The 20,918-nt window shown below is 34.5% G+C and overlaps 1 protein-coding gene across 1 annotated transcript in view; it reads right to left on the minus strand.

Annotated features, from left to right (window-relative positions):
- Positions 1–20,918, minus strand: part of PHIP (pleckstrin homology domain interacting protein) — a 119,706-nt gene that overhangs the window by 61,297 nt on the left and 37,491 nt on the right. The window contains exons 7-14 of the mRNA XM_028496239.2: positions 10,200–10,421; positions 9,814–9,914; positions 5,438–5,508; positions 3,932–4,032; positions 3,795–3,835; positions 2,921–3,019; positions 1,954–2,107; positions 1,386–1,520 (exon numbers count right to left, since the gene is read on the minus strand). Coding sequence (XP_028352040.1) covers positions 1,386–1,520; positions 1,954–2,107; positions 2,921–3,019; positions 3,795–3,835; positions 3,932–4,032; positions 5,438–5,508; positions 9,814–9,914; positions 10,200–10,421 — 924 coding nt within the window. The remainder of the gene's footprint in view (positions 1–1,385; positions 1,521–1,953; positions 2,108–2,920; positions 3,020–3,794; positions 3,836–3,931; positions 4,033–5,437; positions 5,509–9,813; positions 9,915–10,199; positions 10,422–20,918) is intronic.

Here is a 20,918-nt window from a genome sequence, read left to right on the forward strand (position 1 = left end):
AAACACTCTACTAATACATCAACGACCTTTGAAAATATGAAACTAACATGTATAGCCCACAATTTGTGTTCTTTTGAAGCTATAAAGGCAAACTGACATATGACTTATTTCCTTATTCAGCAGAGATGTTCCAAAAAGAAGCAAATCAGAAACGCAAGGACAGAGGAGAAACGAAAAAATTCTTTACGAGCATATTTAAAGATTCGCTTTTTAAAAATTCTTCTCTATACACATAATCACTAAGGAAATCCATCTACCACTAACACTTGTACCCCAAATAATTAACACTGTCTTTTTAGAAAAATAAGAATTTGACCAATTGTATATCTTACCTTATGTACACTAAGGCAGATCCACGACAACAGCTAAAGTTAATTTCTTCACTAATAGAAATTCCTTTTATATTCTGCTTGCTTACTACATAGAAGTCACTTTATTATCAATAAAGTAGTGTCACTTTTATTTATTATCAAGTAGTGTCACTTTTATGAAATTTTTCACAAGCCATTATATTTTACAAATGACTGTTTTTTGTCAGTTTTTTTTGCAAAGTAATTCTGGCCACACACAATTAATTGTATTGCTTTATGATTTATTACTAGAGGTTTTTATAATTGATTTTTTTTAATTTAAAAATGCTGAAATAGTAGAAACACATGCCTTCCTTTTTGTTTTCTTTGTTGAAAGGCAGCCCTGATATACAGAAAGTAGACAAAAAAAGTATGCCTAGATACACAACAGCAGCATTTGAGGAGCAGAGCGCTTTTGCCTTCATACAGTAGTTAGAGGAGTGGAAACACTGCACGAGTTGTATGTGATATTAAACCATTGCAATTCAAATACTCAGCAAAATATGCTAAATATCTACACAAGAAACAAAATGTGGAGGGAAAAGGGCTTAACCCAAATAAATACCTAACAAACCATAACTTGATAAAAGGCAAGAATATCTGTTGCTTTGGCTTTAATTTTTAAATGGATATATTTGGATCAAATTCTGTTGCACTGGAGGACTGCTGATAAAATATAATAACACAATATAAATATTTATTTATAATTTCTTCACATGGTTTTCCAAACATTTTTCTTCTCTATATTGTCTTTTCATACTTGTGAGTTTCTCATCAAAGTTTCACTATTAAAAGTATTTTAAAAACTAAACTAGTTATCACAATATACAGGTATTGTAATACACACATCAATTTTCTTTTAAATTTAGTATCTCAATAGAAGTACGGAATAAATAATAACTCTTTTTTAAAACTTAAAGTGGAAACAATGTCTGAACCGTTTCTTAAATGGATTTCCTTTGTGATATGCAGGGGACCTGTGTCAAGAACTACCCAGGTCTTTAACAGCCATAAAATGAAGAGACTGATAATTACCATATTGAAATAAGATCGAATTTTGACGCCTCTTGCCAGATCCCACACTATCACGTTTCCATCATGACCAGCAGAAAAGAGAACTCTTGGATCGAACGGGTGTGGCTCAAGAACAAATACCTCATCTTCATGACCCTGAAATATTTTTTAAGTGGCAAAGCATTACAAATATTAAAAGATAAAAACTCAAACACCAACAGGACAATATTTCTAAAATATGAGTTTTAAGAATTATTAAAGTGGTAAAAATCTTCAAATTTATAGATGTATAGTAACAAAGCTGAGCTAGTATCACTGTCCAAGGATTTGCTATCATTTGGTGAAACCTGAGAATATTATTTACTGATCCAGCCCTATATACTAAAAAAAAATAGCAAGATCTATATTTCTAAGCCAAACCTGTTTAAGTGCATTTTAAAATTATTTCCATTCTCCCACAAAGACCTGTTACCCAGCCAAAAAGTAAGAGATCTCAGATAATATAAAAGACTTTATTTCTTAATGAAAATATTCTATTCTACAATCAGCTTCAGTTTATACCAAATAAAAATTAGTCTTTTTTCCTCACCATCAGGACATGAATTAGTTGACCGGTGTAAGAATTCCAAACTTTCAGAGTCATGTTATTAACTGCAGTTATAACTGTATTGTCATGCCGATCCCATGCTACCATAGTTACTTTCATTTTTGTGATTTTATCTTCTATCCCTTGAAGGTTTTGGCTGAAAGTGATGGAGGCAGTATTTGTTTACACTGATATTATTCATTAAAATACTAATATGACAAAAACCTAAATGTATTTTCTTATAGGTTACATTTATTAACATGGATAACTAACTATTGTTTAACACGGTAATTAAGAATAGTTTGAACCAACAAAGAACGATGGCAAAAATCACTGCACGGAGTCAGCAAAATCAGATCCCAGCACTCCTAAGTCCTTAGTAATAGATGACCTTGAGTAAATATTACTGGCTTTAACTCTTTCTGGATCCAGGAACTCTGTGCCATGCTGCTCACTCGCCATCTTTTACTGTTGCTGTCATGCCCTGCTAACTACTTTGCTCTCCCATCTGAGACTACTACACACAAATACAAACAGAGAAAAATGATAAAATATTAAAACCAAAACAACAGTTACAACATGTAGTATAATTTCTCTTGGCTGGAGACAACCAGTGGATATACCACATCATCCCTGTATCAGACAGAACATTATAATATGTTCTGCTTTCTGAAAAAACTAGTAAAACTTGCAGCTATTCTTACAGTACTATCATCCTCCTCTTAACAAAACTGAACTGAAAGGAATCATTAATGCAGAAGGTCTTCTCAAACAGGGCAAAAATTCATTTTATAAAAATCAACATCTTCGTCTCCAAAAGCACCTCTAGTTATTACAGAAAAGTAATCATTTTAACATGGTTTATGATACATGCACTTATAGGCTGAGAGTCACAGCAACCTGTAATATAGCTTTACAACTTTAAATGTTCTAGCTATATCTACGTAATATTTCAAATTTGATCTCTTACCCTGCTGGACGAGTAGCCATATCCAGCAAAATACTCTTCCATTCTCTTCGTTTAAATTGCCAAATACGTGCTGTCCCATCACGACTGCCACTTACAAACCTGCAAAGGAGCCCACCCCCCCCAAGAAAAAAATCATATGTGCTCTATCAAAATGCACTTTCCAATAGAGTTATGTTTTTAAAAATGCTAAAAAAGACAGCATTCATCTTTACTTACACAGCATTCTAATATAATAGAAATTACTCTGATATTCTCTGCAAATCTAAGAATTTCTGAAACTTCATGGGCTTTAAAAATTTTAAATACATATACACATTCTAATGTGCACGGCTAGGTCTCACAAATAACATTCAAAAGTGATGCAAGGCCACTATTTATTACCTTAGAAAGAGAATTGATATTTTCCAATGGAAAAACACAGATTTTCCTTTCAACATTAAAGAACTTGACTCATTCTAATCAGGTGTAGAAATATCTTTTTTAAATTTAAAACAAGAACACGAGAAAACTTAAAACAATGTCATCTAAGCTTATCATCAATAAACAGTTCTGCCTCAAATATTACATTACGATACATTTCCAATCTCTACTAAGTTTCTTTACACTTTGATATAGAAAATATGTGGGGTGGATAAAAGTCCCTATTATTAAAAGAACAGTGGTCAAATAAACTAACATTATTACAGATAAAACATAAAGACGTGTTCACAGGCATGTGAAGGCTATATTGACTTTTCATTATAACTAGTCAAGATCTTTATTTTAGGTGGCTAATTAATATACAAATCTAACTAAAACCTGACCATAAGAATTGTCTTTATTTCATAATTTAAAAACCGGAATTAAATTTGACAAACAAAAATAATTATTTTACCTGTTACTAGTGTTGGAAAACTGGATACTGTCAACTTTATCCTATATATGAACAGATGAACAAAAAAGAGGATCCTGAATATAAACCGTTAGATTCATTTAAATTGTACTCATCTAACTCTTTTCAGCAATACTTACAGTATGAAACTCCAATTCTGATATTTTCTCTGGCTGACCTGATCCAAAAAAATAAACCCTAATAATATGATCTGTGCTCCCTGTGGCCAGAAACATTCCACCTGAGGAATAACACCAAACATTTATGAGTAAGACACAATGTCAGAATCTCTGGGAATTAAATAATAAATGCAAGCAACACTATCATAATATATGCTGAATGACTAATATTTCATTCTAAAACTATCCATAGTTATCCTAATGTATATAATACATCTAACCTGAAATTAAGAAAGTTGGCTAACATAAGCTTTGCCTGGGAAGAATTTTTCAATATTTATAGAAGCTTTCTTCTAACAAATGATTTCACCAAGTAACTACATAATCATGTTAAAATTATCAGTCACCTTTACTAGAAAACATGTCTTTTAATTCTGCTGAAATCCCTCTCTTGCCTCATTTCCCATCTGTTAAAATCCTATCAAATTTTTAGGGCCCAGCACCTTCACTACAGGCTTTACAGACTTGCAATCAAATAAGCCTGCTCTGCTATGAACTCTCCGTCAGACTTTGTCTTGTAGCAAATACATTCTACTCTGCATTACAGTTATTTGTATATGCAATTTACTCTCTCTTGGAATCAATACCCTCCCATAGTGCTGAAAACAGTGCTATATATAATTGCATCTAGAGTACTCTGAAGCATATGTAGTGCCTATAATTATGTTACTACTAGAAGTAAAACTGTCTTCATGGCAGTAGCAGTGGAAATCTAGACGCTAGTAATTAAAGATGTTTAGATATTAGTATGGCAAAAATAGATTCATGTTCTCAGTTTTGCAATCTCTTATCTCAGGTACTACTGCTCTCCACAATCATGAAAGGAAAAGAAAAGGTAAAACCGGAAATAAACGTGGAAGGAACTGGTATTAGGAACATTAATTCGTGTTTCATTTTCTCATCAATTCGCTTAAAATCTCTGGATCATAATTTGTTTAAAAAGACTCTAATATCCATTCAAAATGCTGCTACATAAACTCAAAACATAATTGGAATCTTAGCATCGCTATACCGCTACTTTTTAAAGAGCGAATAAGAATAATCTGGAGCCAAGTAATTAATAAAGATGTACAAATATCTATCAACCTATTTTACTTAGTTATGTGTGCCTCCAAAATCCATAAAAATATAAAACAGATTTAAAAATACTTTTCTTTCAAAGAGATAACTATTCAAAGATTTATTCTTTAACAGTCAATTTTGAAACTATTTTATCCCTCCTACCAAAGAATTATGGTCTTCTTAAAGAAAAATCTTAATCATTTATACACTCAAATGAATATATAAGCTAAACTCGAGTAAAGTTCAAATACTTATAAACTAATTTACGATCATCCCCTGGTATGCGCATGAGAATGATTTATATTACAACAGTAATTATTTTCCAAAATTTTATGTGTTCCACTAGAACCCTTTAAGTGGAGAATACAACTTTAAGTGGAGAATTAGGAAGAAAAAAAATCTTACCAGCACTAAAAGAAGAACAGATCATTTGAACTCCAGGCCGAGGGCGCTCTGTAAATTTTGCAGGTCTCGGACTGTAATAAGAAAAATAACCAATTAAAAATATCCCAAAGGGACCAGCAACACCAGAACTCAGCTGTCTCAAAAAATAACTACAGAAGGACAAAATTAAATAAGAAGCAACAGAGGGCTCCCTTCCTAAAAACAAGTTCAAAATCATTATGTGTCACATGATCAATCAGCAGGATCTTGTGGAAACTGTAGATATAGATTTTGCAGGAGCTCCTGATTATACAACAATCCACACATGAAACAAAGCCACTGTCACACCTGGCATGTAGTTACTGGTTACACTCACTTCTAATCATCTAATCCAATTTAACAGGTTCTCAGTTTCATACAGCAGAAGAGCAATGCACAAATATATAAGGAAATACAGGTTATTTGTAAACATGAACAAACTAGCAAAATAGGTGCTGTCTCATTGGCATATATACACAAATCAATCAATAAACTTTTTCAATATTAGACAGTGTTAATTAAACATCTCCGTTTACTTTCTATAAAATATGCCCTTTAAGACTCCAAAACTTAAGAATCTTACATTCTAGTGAAAATCTGAACACTATTTGACTCTCACATCAACCATAATGCTCATTTAAAATAGTGATCTAGGGCTTCCCTGGTGGCGCAGTGGTTGCGCGTCCGCCTGCCGATGCAGGGGAACCGGATTCGCGCCCCGGTCTGGGAGGATCCCACATGCCGCGGAGCGGCTGGGCCCGTGAGCCATGGCCGCTGAGCCTGCGCGTCCGGAGCCTGTGCTCCGCAACGGGAGGGGCCACAGCAGAGAGAGGCCCGCATAACACAAAAAAATAAATAAATAAAAATAAAATAAAATAAAATAGTGATCTATAGAAAATAGGTCACACTCAACTATACTTACATTAATTGTATAATTATATTACAGATTATGTTTTATTTTAATGCTATTGACATTAATGCTTAGTGTTACAACCAACTAAAGAAAAATTAAATTACAGATTTTACCCATGCCAGCTCCAATATATGTACAATGTATACGTAATGTTCCAATACAGTGATCATATTTAAAGCCCTTCTTAACATATATTTTGACCAAGTTTTTCCTCAGAATATTAGGAGAGAGAACTAAAAAGTAATTAGAGCCTTCAATCAGAGTGCACTGCATAACTTTCACAATCCACAACTATTGAACACACAACGGTTTCAGTCTTGTGGTCACTTAGAGAAAAAAAGTACAAAATACTTCTGATCTATCAATTATATATTCTGAACAACAGAACACAACAAAAAGTATTTTCTAAAATTTTTAAAAATAAATTTATATATAAATTTTGTTAACTGACATTTTAATAACTTTTCTTAATATTCACAGGCTCTGATACAGCTGAGCATAACTGATATGGAGAAAGAGAAACTTACGAAAACACTCTTAAAACCTAAACATTTATTCAGAGGAAAATTAACTCTAAGTAAATTTATCTGAAACTATAAAGGCAACTAAATGCACTACTTCCATTAGTACCTTGTAGACTGTGGAGGTGCGTTTTGTTTAAGTCCTGGCACAACTGCTCATACATGTGCCAAACAACTAGTTAGTTAGCACTCATAACCAGAACATGCAAATAATCATACAGATTGTCATTTCAAACGAATGTTAATATTTTTAAAGAGAAAAGAACAGATAAGTAGGTACACATAATTTATTTTTAAATGTACATTTGAGGAAATATTTTGAGACAAGGCCTAGAACTCAAGACTCTCTGAGTTCAGTTCCCAGTTTTGCCACTTAGCTGAGTGACCTTAGGCAAGTTAACATTTCTGTACCTCAGTCTTCTAATCTGTAAAATGGGGGGGAGGGGGTAAACATGAGAACATATCTCAAGAGTCCCGGAGAGAACTAGATGAGTTTAATGCACATAAAGTGCTTAGTTCTGTGCCCAGCACACTCAGTAAACTATTATTAGTATTATTAGTATTTTAATTAGGTTCAACCAGTTCAAGACGGTCCATCAAGAAATAACTGCTATTTGGTTTGGCCTAGTGGTTAAGAGGAGGTCCTGACAGTGCGCTTCCAGTATTTGCCTCAGTTTTCTCTCCTATCTGTCCTGAAGAATTATACCTTCCTCATAGGGGTGTCATAAGAATTAATGAGATAACAGTTATAGAGTGCCTAATACTAGGCTTGACAGACTAAGTGTTTAATAAAAATTTGTAATCATTATTATCATTTGCACATTTTAGGATTCCAATTCTTTTCTCACATCTGTCTAGGCTTGGACACCTTCCTCCTACTCAGAGATCTCTTGAGCCAGTTTTCGAGTCAACCAGCCACTCAAATTACTCATCTAAGAAGCAGCGTCTTTACTAGTGGGAGCTGTTACCATACACATAAACCCTGTATAAAAGTGAATTTATTAAGAGATTTGGGTTTCCAAAACAGATTTCATTTGCTGATAGAACTGATTCTTTCAATTAACGCAGACTGGATTGCTGAAGTCACTTACCCCAAAGATTATTCAAAAGCATTACCGTTCAATACGATTTTTGCCTCTGATTAGTAATTAAGGCCACATTTTTCGGCAGTTATCAACCATGTATATATAAAGAAAGGAAAACAGGCATCTCAAAGTCTGCATGTGAGGAAAATTACTCTTACTTTTATGCCTGAACTCAACCTAAAAGTTTTCATCAGACAATTATAATAACAAATAGAAAAGAATATTACTTATAAGTAACTAGAAAAAACTTTTATGTCCAAAAATAGGAAAATCACTAAGCAAAGTATGGAACAGCTCAATGGAATATAATGCAGCTATTAAAATTATGTGAAAAAAATTGTTAGGGTAGTGGGTTTATGGGTGAATCTACATAAAGGTTCTGAAAAAAATCATTTATATGCAATACATCACTTCTCACTTCCAAATAAATATTACTGTACTTAGCAATATAATCCTCTAGAAGCACAAAGTGAGAGCTTAATTTTGTAAACACATTTTTTCTTCCTATGTTGATTCGAAAATTGCTGATCACTTTTTCTTCAAAAACAAGACAGGAGAAGACAAAGGTATCAAAATCAGATCCATAAGGAGGTAAAGAATACTCAAAGGAGAAAACAATTAACTACTGCTATTGTCCATACACGAGTGAAACATTTCATTTCAACTTTTATCTAAATGCCTACAGAAAGCCTTTACTATTCTAAATATTAAGAATGCAACTAAAGTGAAATCAGCTTGCTTTCTCCCAAGAGCCAAGTCTTTGATCACAATCCTTTCTGCACAAGAAGTATAGTCTGCTGTATTATTGCTACCCATGCTGCCACAGCGCCCTAAATGCCCTGCCATAAGAGGCACTATTCAGGGATGTGCACACATATGAGGTTTATCTAAACATTACTGTTTCAAAATAACAAAGACATACACAAATTATTTTATTAAATAACTCAATTTGGGTTGATAATTTATAAACAGATGTCAGAGACAATTATTGAGATATAACTAATCCGAATGACTTTTTACCCTGAGAGCTCAGAGATGGCCATTTCAACACTATGGAATCACTGTATGCGCTACCTCCCCATTCACAGATTGTCCATGGGGTAAATACAGCACTTCTCCCACTATACCCACTTGAGAGGTGGCATGACACAGCACAGAATGAGACAGCAGGGAAATGTTACAGTCCTGGCCTTGCCCTTTTTAAAAACTTTTATCTGTGGGGAAGTTGTTTAACTTTTCTTTGCCTCAGTGTCCTTAACCTAAACATAATATTGTCCAGACAACTTATTTTGATAAACCAAGATACTATGACAGGTGAAAGCACAAATGCACAATGCTATTATGGGGCAGATGGAAGGGTGCATCTATCTACCTTGATGTAGTTTAGTGAAAAATTTAATGATTCCATTCTCCTAAATTTCCCTAGATCTACAATACAATCCAGTCTATAGATGCGATAACAGAAATAATTACAATTCTCCTAAAGAACTAGGAACTCTGAAGATTATGTTCTCAGTACCAAAAGGAGTTACTGATATGTAACTGCAGCATACAAAAAAGAAGTGGTAATAAGACAGGTATATTCTGAAAGAGCTAGGGCTAGGAAAAAAGATAAGAGAAAAAAGAAATCAACATGTTAACAAAAATCTTTCTTTAAAGCATGAAAACGAAAAGAAAAGCATAAAAATGAAAGAGGTCAGTGAAGAGACAAAATGAATTTGTTACTTATTCAAGGAGGAAAAAAAGTAAAATTATTCCTATTGTTGACTACTTCATACTTTTGTGATTTCAACCATTAAATTATACACATTTATTCTATGAAACAGAAGAGCAACTGACTTTATTTTAAGGGTTCCAGCATCCCACAGCCAAAAACAAATAGTGCCATCTGCCCCAGTAGAAGAAAGATATCTCTTTGAGCCACTGCACAATGGTGAGAACTGAAAAACAAAGAAAAAAAAATTTTTACAAGAAGAGTACCACAGTCCAAATAATAAACCCATCTTGACCATACAAACAGCAACTAACACTAACAGTTAGAGAACACTCAGAATTGACGACGGTCATGGCTACCATGTTATTTAAAGTCCATGTATTTATAAAGAAAAGAGAAATACTCCTTTTTTCATTTTAGTTGGCTTTATACAATGGATTATAAAAGTGACTTCTTAAAATTTACTTTAAATTATAACCAACGAGGATTTTGCAGAGATTAAAACGATTACCTGTAGTGACGTTATAGATGCACTGTGGCCCTGAAGAACAGCCAAAGGCGCACATGTTCGCAGACACCAGACTCGGATCATTTTGTCACAACTTCCAGCTGCTATCATGGTATTCTCATAGTTTACAGCCATGTCTGATATTTCAGCAGCATGGCCTCTTAAAGTAGCTAATAATCTCCCATCATCTGTTGCCCAGATTTTCACAAGACAGTCATCAGAACCCTTAAAATAAAAATGGATATTAATAGAATTAACTCTGTAAATTTTAATTGGAATTCTCAACACAGATTTTAAAAAATCATATCTGTTACATCCACTTCCCAACAATTATAATTTTTAGTACTAAAAAGTGTTAAATACTTGTGTTACAAATTTTCCTCTACATAAGGCTCTTTATTTTATTAAATTATTCACTTATAAAGAATACTCGTGTGCCCATCATCTAACAGGAAAAGTAGGATGTTAGCAATAGCTAACATTTACCTATGGTCCCCTACCCACTACCTATATGGTAGACTCTATATAGAACCTTGGAAAAGAATCTGAACATCTAAAATAACAAAATTATAACTGCAAAACAAATGTAATACACAACAGTGACTAATCCTATCTATGTTAATATAAAAATGAAAGGAAGCTTATTTGAGGCTTTTTCTCCTCAGAAGCCAAAATCTATAATACATATGAGTTTCCCATCACTGATCTTCAGCTAAATACATTACATATAAAATCACCCATCAGTTATAAGAAAAAAATTAATTTTATCTGTATGAAGTCAATAAAAATATATATATTACTTGTTTGCTGCAGCAGCATAAGCTCAGGAAGAAAATGTAAAGAATACAGAGTTTCCTATGAATTCCTAAACTTACAAATAAACATTTCAATTTCACTTAGCCAAAGCAGCAGTAGGACCTTCTAGACTTTTTTTTTCTTCTCTAATTTTCCTTATTCATCCTATAGCTCAAAGTTTACTCTTTTACCAACCTCTCCCTATTTCCCCTAGTTTTTATTATTAAAAAGTTTTAAACATACAAAAACTAGAGAATATTGCCATTAACCTCATATATCCATTCCCCAGATTCAAAATTTATCAAAAGACTGCAAAGGTTGTAGGTTAGAATTCTTTACAATCTTCCAATCTAATTTGTTAAAAAATACACACACACACACAATTTTATCTGATATTAGAAAGTACTTAGAGGATCTACAAAGGCAAGTGACACAGAGAAGTGTCCGCTTCATAGTGATGACAGGCATGACATATAAATGATCACAAGCACAGTACTAACAGAGTATGTTCAATGCTAACCCTTAAACCACACTCTGCCAACACTACCTAGAGCACCCTCAATTAACTAGAAACCAGCTCTTCTGACTGACCTTTGAAGCAAATTAAATGGGTTACCAACCACTGAAGACTAGTAATAAAACTTAACTTTGGTGAATTATTCACATTAAAATCTGGTATTCCCATCACGTTCACTTAATCTCAGGCTCTTCATCTATAAAATAAGGAAGTTAAATTGGATGATCTCCAAGGTTCCCTTTTAAAATTCAGTGATTCGTGCATTCATTTATCCATTTGCCTTGCGATTAAATTTGTGCCAAACACTGGAGATTCAAGGGTGATGAATAAAGACATAGTATTCCTGTCCTTATGAAGCAAGGCAGAAGAATATAAATGCAATAACAGGTCCTAGGTCTTGTACTGTTAATCAGCAGATATCTAAAAGGAGAGCAGTCTGTTCTTCCTCAAACGTGGAGAGGTAGAATCTGGAAAGGAATCCAGAAGCAGTAATGCTTGGACAGTCAATACAATGTAGTAGCTTAAGAGCACAGACTCTAGAAGTCAAGAAAAAAAATGGTTAAAAGATCAATAAAAGAATTTAAAATTACATCAAAAATGTCTCTCTAACACAAGTCAGTAAAAGAGAAGCAGAAGAACAAAAAAGAGATGGGACAAATAGAAACTATTAGTAAAAAGGTAGAAGTAAATCCAACCGTATCTAGAATTCCATTAAGCGAGAGAACGGGACCTCGTGCAACCACGTTCTACGCGTTTGACGTCGGAAGAGTTACATGTACCTTCTTTGCCTCGTTCTTCTAATCTACACCTACCTCATAGGGTTGTCACAAAAAATAAATGAGTAAATGAAGGCGGAGCGCCTGGCACAGAGTAAAAGCTATATATATACATATTTGTATATATATGTGGACTATCTACTATTACTGCTTTTGTTGCTGGTAGTATTCTTATTCTTACTTTAATAATATTCTTATTATTTTAAAAAGAACAAATATTCCAGATGGCAACTAGAGAGAAAAGTATGATCAAAGGCATGAAAATGTGAGAAGTTCCGGGAACTGCAAGTAGTCTGTAAGCTAACTTAAAGTGTGAGGTGAAGGCAAGAGGATGAAGTCAGGGAAAAACTGTGAAGGACCTTTTATGGGATACTAACGAATATGGTATGTAATGGGGATCACTTAAGGTGATCAAGCAGGTGAGTATCAGGATCAGATTTGTTTTCCAAAGATCATCCTGGCATCAGTATGAATTAGGCGAGAAAGTAGGAGGCCAGCTGAAAGTTGTTAAAATAGTATGGGCAGGAGAGAATGGTAATATTGTTATTATAGAAGAGAAGCATCAGCAGAGATGGCTACAATAGGTATTTGGGGGAACAAAAAGGATGAGGATTACGTCCCTGCCAACTGTGGGAAATGAAGAAGGAGCCTGTGCGTAGACTGTGATTTCCAGAAAGCTGGTCTACAATACCACCTGGCACAAAGAAGTGTACGAGGTACTTGCTGGACAACCAAAAAAGGCTTTAAAACATTTATTCAACCCTCAATTTCTCTAAATTCTACAAATTAAGTCAATTTATTCACTTCATTTGCTTACCTTCTAAAAACTAAGGCAATATTTGCCTCTGACCTACATTCACAACAAAAATAAAATTTTAAGTATGCTAATACAGGCAGAATATATGAAAAGAGTAAAAGCATGTCATCTCATTATTTCTTATGTATCTGAATTAAGAGTCTGCTGTATATTCTACTATAGAAGGTGTATCACATATTTTCCATGTTAACAGGAAAAAAAAAAAAAACGAACAAAACCCACACATCTTTTTGACCAAAATGCCAGCTTTTAATGAAAAGGACAGGGGCAACCTGTTACCTAAACTCAGCTTCCAGTGACTTTTCACTAATTAAAATTGAACAAAAAGTCCCACTATATTCCTATTGAGTTTATTAAGTTCACTAATTTAATATTACTTTATAATTCTGCTATATTTAGACAAGTACTAACCCCCCCCCCACAAAACCAAAACTTTCTTTTGTTTTAAAAAAACCACTGTACACAATTCCGCCTAGTGTGTAGTATCCCAACTAACCTTTCTTTTCTTCCATTAAATTGCAGGAGAGAAATTTTTCATCGTACTTTCATTCTCTTCACTATCCTCTTCTATGCTATAAAGTAGTATACTGTCCCCAAGCCTTATCCCTGCTCACAGAACTCCTGGCAGAATTTCAAACAAAACCCTAAAGCATCCTCAGGCAATTTCTATTTCATCTTTCATTACTTATGATCATTCATCTGTTTTTATGGAAATGTGAAACTATGATTTGACAAAATTCAGCTAAGTTCTTTTAAAATGACTATCAGAAATACAAGTACAAATAAATAATTGTTTGAAAGGACTGCAGACAAGAAAAATCAAATTTACTGGGAAAACAATTTTTTTTTTTTTTTTTTTTTTTTTTTGTGGTACGCGGGCCTCTCACTGCTGTGGCCTCTCCCGTTGCGGAGCACAGCCTCCGGACACGCAGGCTCAGCGGCCATGGCTCACGGGCCCAGCCGCTCTGCGGCATGCGGGATCTTCCCAGACCGGGGCACGAACCTGTGTCCCCTGCATCGGCAGGTGGACTCTCAACCACTGTGCCACCAGGGAAGCCCTGGGAAAACATTTTTTAAAGCACCATAAATGTGTTTAAGTTGAATGTGGATGAACTAAATTTTGATAAAACTACTCTCTTTAAAAAGACCAAAATGCAGAGAACTTGAACAAATGATCTTTCTTTCCAGAAGCCTACCTCAAATGTTAGTGAAGTCAATAATAAACCAAAGAGTAGAACATTATAAGTTTTCAATCAAAACTTTAAAGAGAGTATGGACATTAAAGCAAAAGTAATGTTATTTAAATGGTGAAAAGAAAGAGATGGACAACACAGGCACAGGGGTCAGCCTTGGTAGGAGGGACACAGGCTCCTAGGCTGCATGAAGGAGGAAGAGGTATGGTGGAGATAGCAATTTTAAAGCAGGCAGCAAAGAAATTAGGTGATTCTAACCTTAGCAAGTAAGACAAATATCTGAAGATTATTTCCTTCAAGTGGAGAAGGGGAAACAAAGAAGGAACCAAAAAAAGGTGAGCAAAGTTTGAAAATATGGTGGAATTTTAAGAGCAATAAGAAAAAGGGAAAAAACCTGGAAGCAACAGTGAACTTCCTGCTAAAATCAGATAGCATGATTTTAGAAAAAAATCTCAACTGACAAGTTTTTTAAGCAAAGTTCTAATGCCTAGGGGAAAACAAAGTATTCATTTATTTTCAGTAACGTCTAGATGTTGCTGCTAGGACTGGGGATTTGGCAAGGTGAGAAAAGTTGGGAGTACAAAGTGTAAGTGGGAAACTAGAAAGAAAAATTAAGCTGGGCAAGGTGAGAAAAGTTGGGAGTACAAAGTGTAAGTGGGAAACTAGAAAGAAAAATTAAGCTGGAAAGGTTTTATCTGAGGAAGGTAACAGAAAGTAGGGGTTTTAAATGCCTGTTAGGGAGCTTGAATTTAACCTGGTGAGGAAGCTACTGAAGAATTTTAAGCAGACAAGGCATAGTCACTATAATATTTTAACCACGATAAGTTTTAAGAAATACACGAACTGGTGAAAATTGAAGATGCTTTTATGGAATTCATTTTTTAATCAAATTATAATATTAAGCTAGTAGTTATTGCCAAGCAAACATAAGACAGGAGTGGATCATTAAGTTTCACTTTTCAATAATGTAAAATTGTCATAATTACCATGAAAGAGTACTCATTAATATGTTATCATTTGTCTGTTTACATCAAACTTAGTATAAAGATAACAAAAAGAACAAGTAGCTTTAGCTTACATAAATCACCAAACAAATGAGATATACCAAATTTACACTGCTTTCTCTTAAATGTCAAGACATCTCATGAATGCAAAGATAAAGCCAAGAAAGCTGAAAGAGCACCTTATCTCTATCCCAAATAAACAACAGTATAGATATTATTTGTGGAAAGGCTTGATAAAGGGTGGAACTTAAACAAAATTTAGATTTGTCTAAACTTACGAATTTAAAGTACCCTATAAATTTTCTTATTCCATAGCCACACCTAAAGCCACACACACAAAATGATTAAGGCAAGTGCCTTTAAAACTATCAACATACTCTGTAGCTTAGGACAAGAGGAAGGAAACTGAATCAGACATTTACTCTGGAATCATTATTTCTTTAACACTTTTAAGTAGACTGGTGGCACTAATGACCTTTCCTTCCAGCATACAACTAGATCTCTTACACTGCAGGTAATTCTCATTTTATGTCTACCTAAGAGAGGTTCCTATTTTGTGAATCCCTCAAAGTTTCTTCAAAATAAAAAGTGTGAGAGGCAAATTTCAGATAAATAAAAATAAACGCTGACATTCTCTATAGTTAAGCCCAGGCAATAAATGTATTGTACACATTTGCTTTTGGTATTCTGGTAAAGGAAGTTCGACAGGTCTCTGTGACATGGCTTTCTACTTTGTCATGCTCTTGGGTATTAAAATGCTCCTTAAAATCTACAAAAAACGTCCTACCTATTGATATGAAAATTTTATGAAACAACTTCAGACACAGGGCCTTCTTCAATCACTTAAATTCTATGGAAAAACTGAAGCAGAACCTAAGGTCAAATTTAAAGTTTCTGGAAGACAAGTTTTAAAGAGCTTAATTGAACTATTTATGTATATATGTATTTATTTATTTAAACTAAAGCTAGAAGATTAGAGGTAACAACTATGTGAACCATTCAATGATGAAAAAAACTACTTTACAGGATGTAACAGTAAGTGACAAAGAACTGTGGACTTCTGTGAGCAGAAAACCGCACACATTTGGAAACAGTACAGCAGGTTGATTGTGCTCAGACGACCTTAAAATTAAAAAGCAGATCTGTAAACCTTTCCCTGCTAAAAGAGAAGCATCAATTGAAGAGACCAACCAAAGATTACTACTTTGACATAAAGATAAATTAGGTGATTTTTAATCTTATAGTGTCTTGGAGAATTTGGCAGTCCTTGGCAGAATCAACAAAGAGAATTCTCATTTCTCTCGCTACTGCTGCACAGCTTTATGGGTCAGATTTCACCTCTTGATGTCATTAGAACAAACAGAATTAAATGTTAAAAACACCATGTATATGGTTATGCATACTATAATGTCATTTTCTTTTCAAGCTAAAAAGTAGCCTATTCAGGCAGCTAAAAATTGCTTTGTAATTGAAATTTAGTTCAATGTTTTTTTCAAGAGGCTATTGATTTTCTTTCTTACCAATCTATCAGGCCCCTATTTCATTTCCCTTACAAAATTACCCTAAACTTCAGTGTCAATCATTTCAACACACGCCAAATTTTCTCACTCCCTTGTCCACCTAAACCACCAATGACTAACCTTGTATCAATGTAATCATCACTTGCTCTTATCCTGCTCCCAGATGCCAAGTACCATTACGGAAAAGAAGACAAGGACGTTAAATCTGCAACACTGCAAATTCATAACTCCTGTTTATTTGGAAGGCTAAGGCTAATCAGCCATCCTTTTTCCCCCATTCATCACTCTTTCCTTATTACCAGGTTTGATCACTCACCTCTAGAACCCAGTCCCACTCCCTAACCAAGACTCTTATCAGATAAAATATTTCACTTTGAAAAGCAGAATCCGTTCATTGTAAACTTAATTATCTATCTTTCTAAATAGTCCAAATAAACTGCTCTTTATCTATTTATTCATTTATCTATCCTCCATAAAGACCACTGTACATCAATTATCTCCCCTTATATCTGCGCTCCTTAGTTCCTTACCCTTGACCCAGTTTTTCAAAAATTTACCTTCCTATAAATTATTGTGCTCTAGCTCTCCTTTCCATTACTACCAAACTTACTTAATATAAAGTATCATCCCTACGCTGCCTCCCATGTACTTTTAAAAAGTAATTTTGCATTTCAAACTTACAGAAGTTTCAAGAGCAGTACTGATGTCTTCCATCACTCAGATTCATCAACTATTAACAACTCACTGCATCAGCTCCATCACCACCTTTCTTCCCTTTCTCTCCATATAACACACACACACACACACACACACACCCGCCCATTAGTCTTTTTCTGCACCATTTAATAGTAGGCTGCAGACTTGACGCCCTGCCACTTCTAAATATCCCAGTGTGCATTCCTCTAAAACAAAGACACACATCTACCTAAGATGGGAAATCAATATTGATAAAATTGCCAATCAATCCACAGGCCCCATTCAAATTTTGTCAACTATCCTGATAATGTTCCCTTTTCCTTTTTGGCCTAGGACCCCATACAGCAACATGTTAAATTTTAGTTGTACTGTCACTTCAGTCTCTTCAATCTGGAGTATTTCCTGAGGCTTTCTCTGTGTTTCATGTCCTCAGAAGTTTATAAAGAATACAGACCTTACATCTATAGGATGACCCTGAACCTCAGTCTGTCTAATGTTCATTAATGACCACAGCCAGATCATACTGTCTTGGTAGGAATCCCACAGACAAGATGCTGTGTTTTCCTCAGTGTACCACTTCAGAGGACACACAATGTCAACCCATCCCACCACTAGTAAAGTTAATAACTGTGTCTTGTTAATGTTTCCCATGTTTCTGCCCTGGAAAGTTGCACTTTTTCCCCTTTTAATTAATTAACTTGGTATCTTGGGGGAACATATACAAGATTATGCTAAGATCTTCAAACCAGCATCTACCAGTCTTAGCCTCCGGCAATGACACACAAATGCATCAACCACCACTATGACAGTTGCCAAACCACCATTCTTTCTACAATTATCAGTTGGCATTCCACTGTAAATAGGAGTTTTCCCTTCTTTCTCACTTATTTATTTACTTATTTACATCAGTATAACTCACGGATGCCTACTTTAATCAGTGGTCATAAACAACTCAGTCAAGGTCCTATCCGTCCTCATGGAGCTTATTAGTAAGAAAATACAACAAAAGCTAATTTAAAAAAATAAAGAGTTTCAGACAGTGACAGATATTATAAGAAAAATATAGTAAGGTAATGTGATAGACAATGATGGAGTATGAGGAAGGAAGGTAGTCAGGGAAAAGTCTCTAAGAAAGCAGTGTTTGAACTGAGCTGCTAAAAAAGGAATCAGCCACAGGAATATTTTGGAGAAGACAATTCCAGGCAAAGGGAGTAACTAGTACAAAGGCTCTAAGCCATAAATGGGCTTTGTGAGTTTGAAACACAGAAAAAGACCAGTGTAACTGAAGCACAGTAGAAGAAGGGAATTTGTCTTACAGACATTTTTGTGTATATCTTCCCTAACAGAAGTTTCTTACAAGAAAGGACATTATTCACTTCTGTATCTCTAACTGACTGGTTCATTCATTCATCTTTTTGTTGTTTGCCTACTGTATGCACCAGATACTCTGTAAAGCACTGCAGACCTAAAGAGGTTTAAAAAAAAGGCTTTGTTGTTAGGAAGCTCACAACTTAATAGAGACAACCTCTAAACAAATTCACCGCAACACAGAAGCCAATACAATACAAGTATGTTCAGTGGTAATACACCACATTCAGAAAACAGCCTATTTTTTTAATTGTCAAGTTTTGAAAGATTAATCTATACTGTCTCTAATTCTTCAATTCCCAATCCTTCCTTTGTGCATTGCAATCTCACTTCTACCCCTAAAACTAAAATAAAACATCTTTTCTTAAGTTCATTAATAGCCTTGCCAAATCCAAAAGATGCCTTTCAGTTCTAATTTTACTTTAGATTTTTCTACCTTTCGTGAAATACTAATCCTTTGGCTTTTAAGACACCACTTCTTTTTCTATTTTTCTCCCGGCCTCTTAGGCAGCTCTTTCTCAGTCTTAATTATTGACTCCTCTCCTCTTCTTTAGTTTGCTTTTAAGTTGAAGTTTCAGCCTTTGTACATTACACATATGAGGTAAAAAAAGCAATTTCCATATTCAACGATTCCCCAGTTCAATCTTCTAGCCTAGATCTCTCTCCTAAGCTCCCACAACCTGCTGAGCATTTCTATCTGGCAATCTATATAAGTAACTCAAATTCAACATGTCCCAACCTTCACAAACTTCTCCACTTAAATCCTTACCACAGTAAGTGACACAACTTTCTAACCAGTCACACAAGTTAAAAAACATGTCATTCCATACTATTCCCTCTCAATTCCTCCCTACATTCAAATGAACCTTTTAAATCCTAGAGATTCTATTTTTAATCTGTTAATTCCATCCCTACTTCCACTGTGAATCTTTCATGGATCACTGCTAGAACCTTTTCACCAATACCTCTGTATAAAGACTTAGTTTCAATCCATCCTCTATAATAATGCCAAAGAGATCATTAAAAGAGAAATTCTGCTCACTTTTCTGTCTAAATCCATCACTTTTACTCCATGCCCTCAGGAAAGGCATCCCTTCATGTCACAAAAGAATCTTAATGATTTTGTCCTCCAACAACATCTCTAGCTCTTGCTTAGCAGTGGTCCACATTTATTCTTTGCCATGTCCAATAATACACGATTGCATGTTAACGTTCTCCCAATGACTGTAAATGCCTTTCCCTAACTCTGGAATACCTAGCTCAGTTGAGGTGTCACTTCTCTAGGAAGTTTCTCTCACCATCTCCTACCACACACTGAATTAGGTACCTCTCTCCTATAGTACACCTCAGCATCTTGTGCTGCCTCTAGCAAGCTTATCACATTATATCAATATTGTGTGTTGACTCTCTGTGAACTCTCCAGTGACAGATACTATGGCTGTCATTTCTATATACTAAGCTTTTAGAATAGTGTCTGCCTCCTAAAAGACTGAAGTTCATTAAAGGAGTGCATTAACTCATAGTCTTTATTATAAATTACTGAATTTATATAAACAGTTTATGCTCTTTTGCCTTAATTTGAAGAGGTACATTTTAGGTTTCTGAAAAAAGAGGGGAAATCTTTTTGTATGGTCCTCCACATATGGCTTACTACTCAGAGAATTCATTAACTCTGCTTTTCTTTGGTAAATATTAATTGATGCAATGATTCTGAAATCAAGTTTTAAAAATTTAGAAAACTAAGAAAGAGAGAGAAATAGGGAGCAGTCTGACTTGGTAATTATGCTACCTTCTTCCCTGGGTTCTTCTCATTATTCTACTGGGAAATGTCCATTACTAAATATTCTAGTACAAAATACTGGAAAATTTTCCTAACACAGAATTTCACTTATCAATCACAATGATTTCAATCTTGTATAGCATTTATAAATAAGATTTTAGTTAGGTAAGAAAATAAAATGGAAACAATTCATTTAAATCCATCTATAAAATTAAAAACAGCAAGTGAAACTTAATAACTGCTTCCTGTATATCTT

The sequence above is a fragment of the Physeter macrocephalus genome, chromosome 11 (genome assembly GCF_002837175.3).
Source record: "Physeter macrocephalus isolate SW-GA chromosome 11, ASM283717v5, whole genome shotgun sequence".
Taxonomy (NCBI): Eukaryota; Metazoa; Chordata; class Mammalia; order Artiodactyla; family Physeteridae; genus Physeter; species Physeter macrocephalus.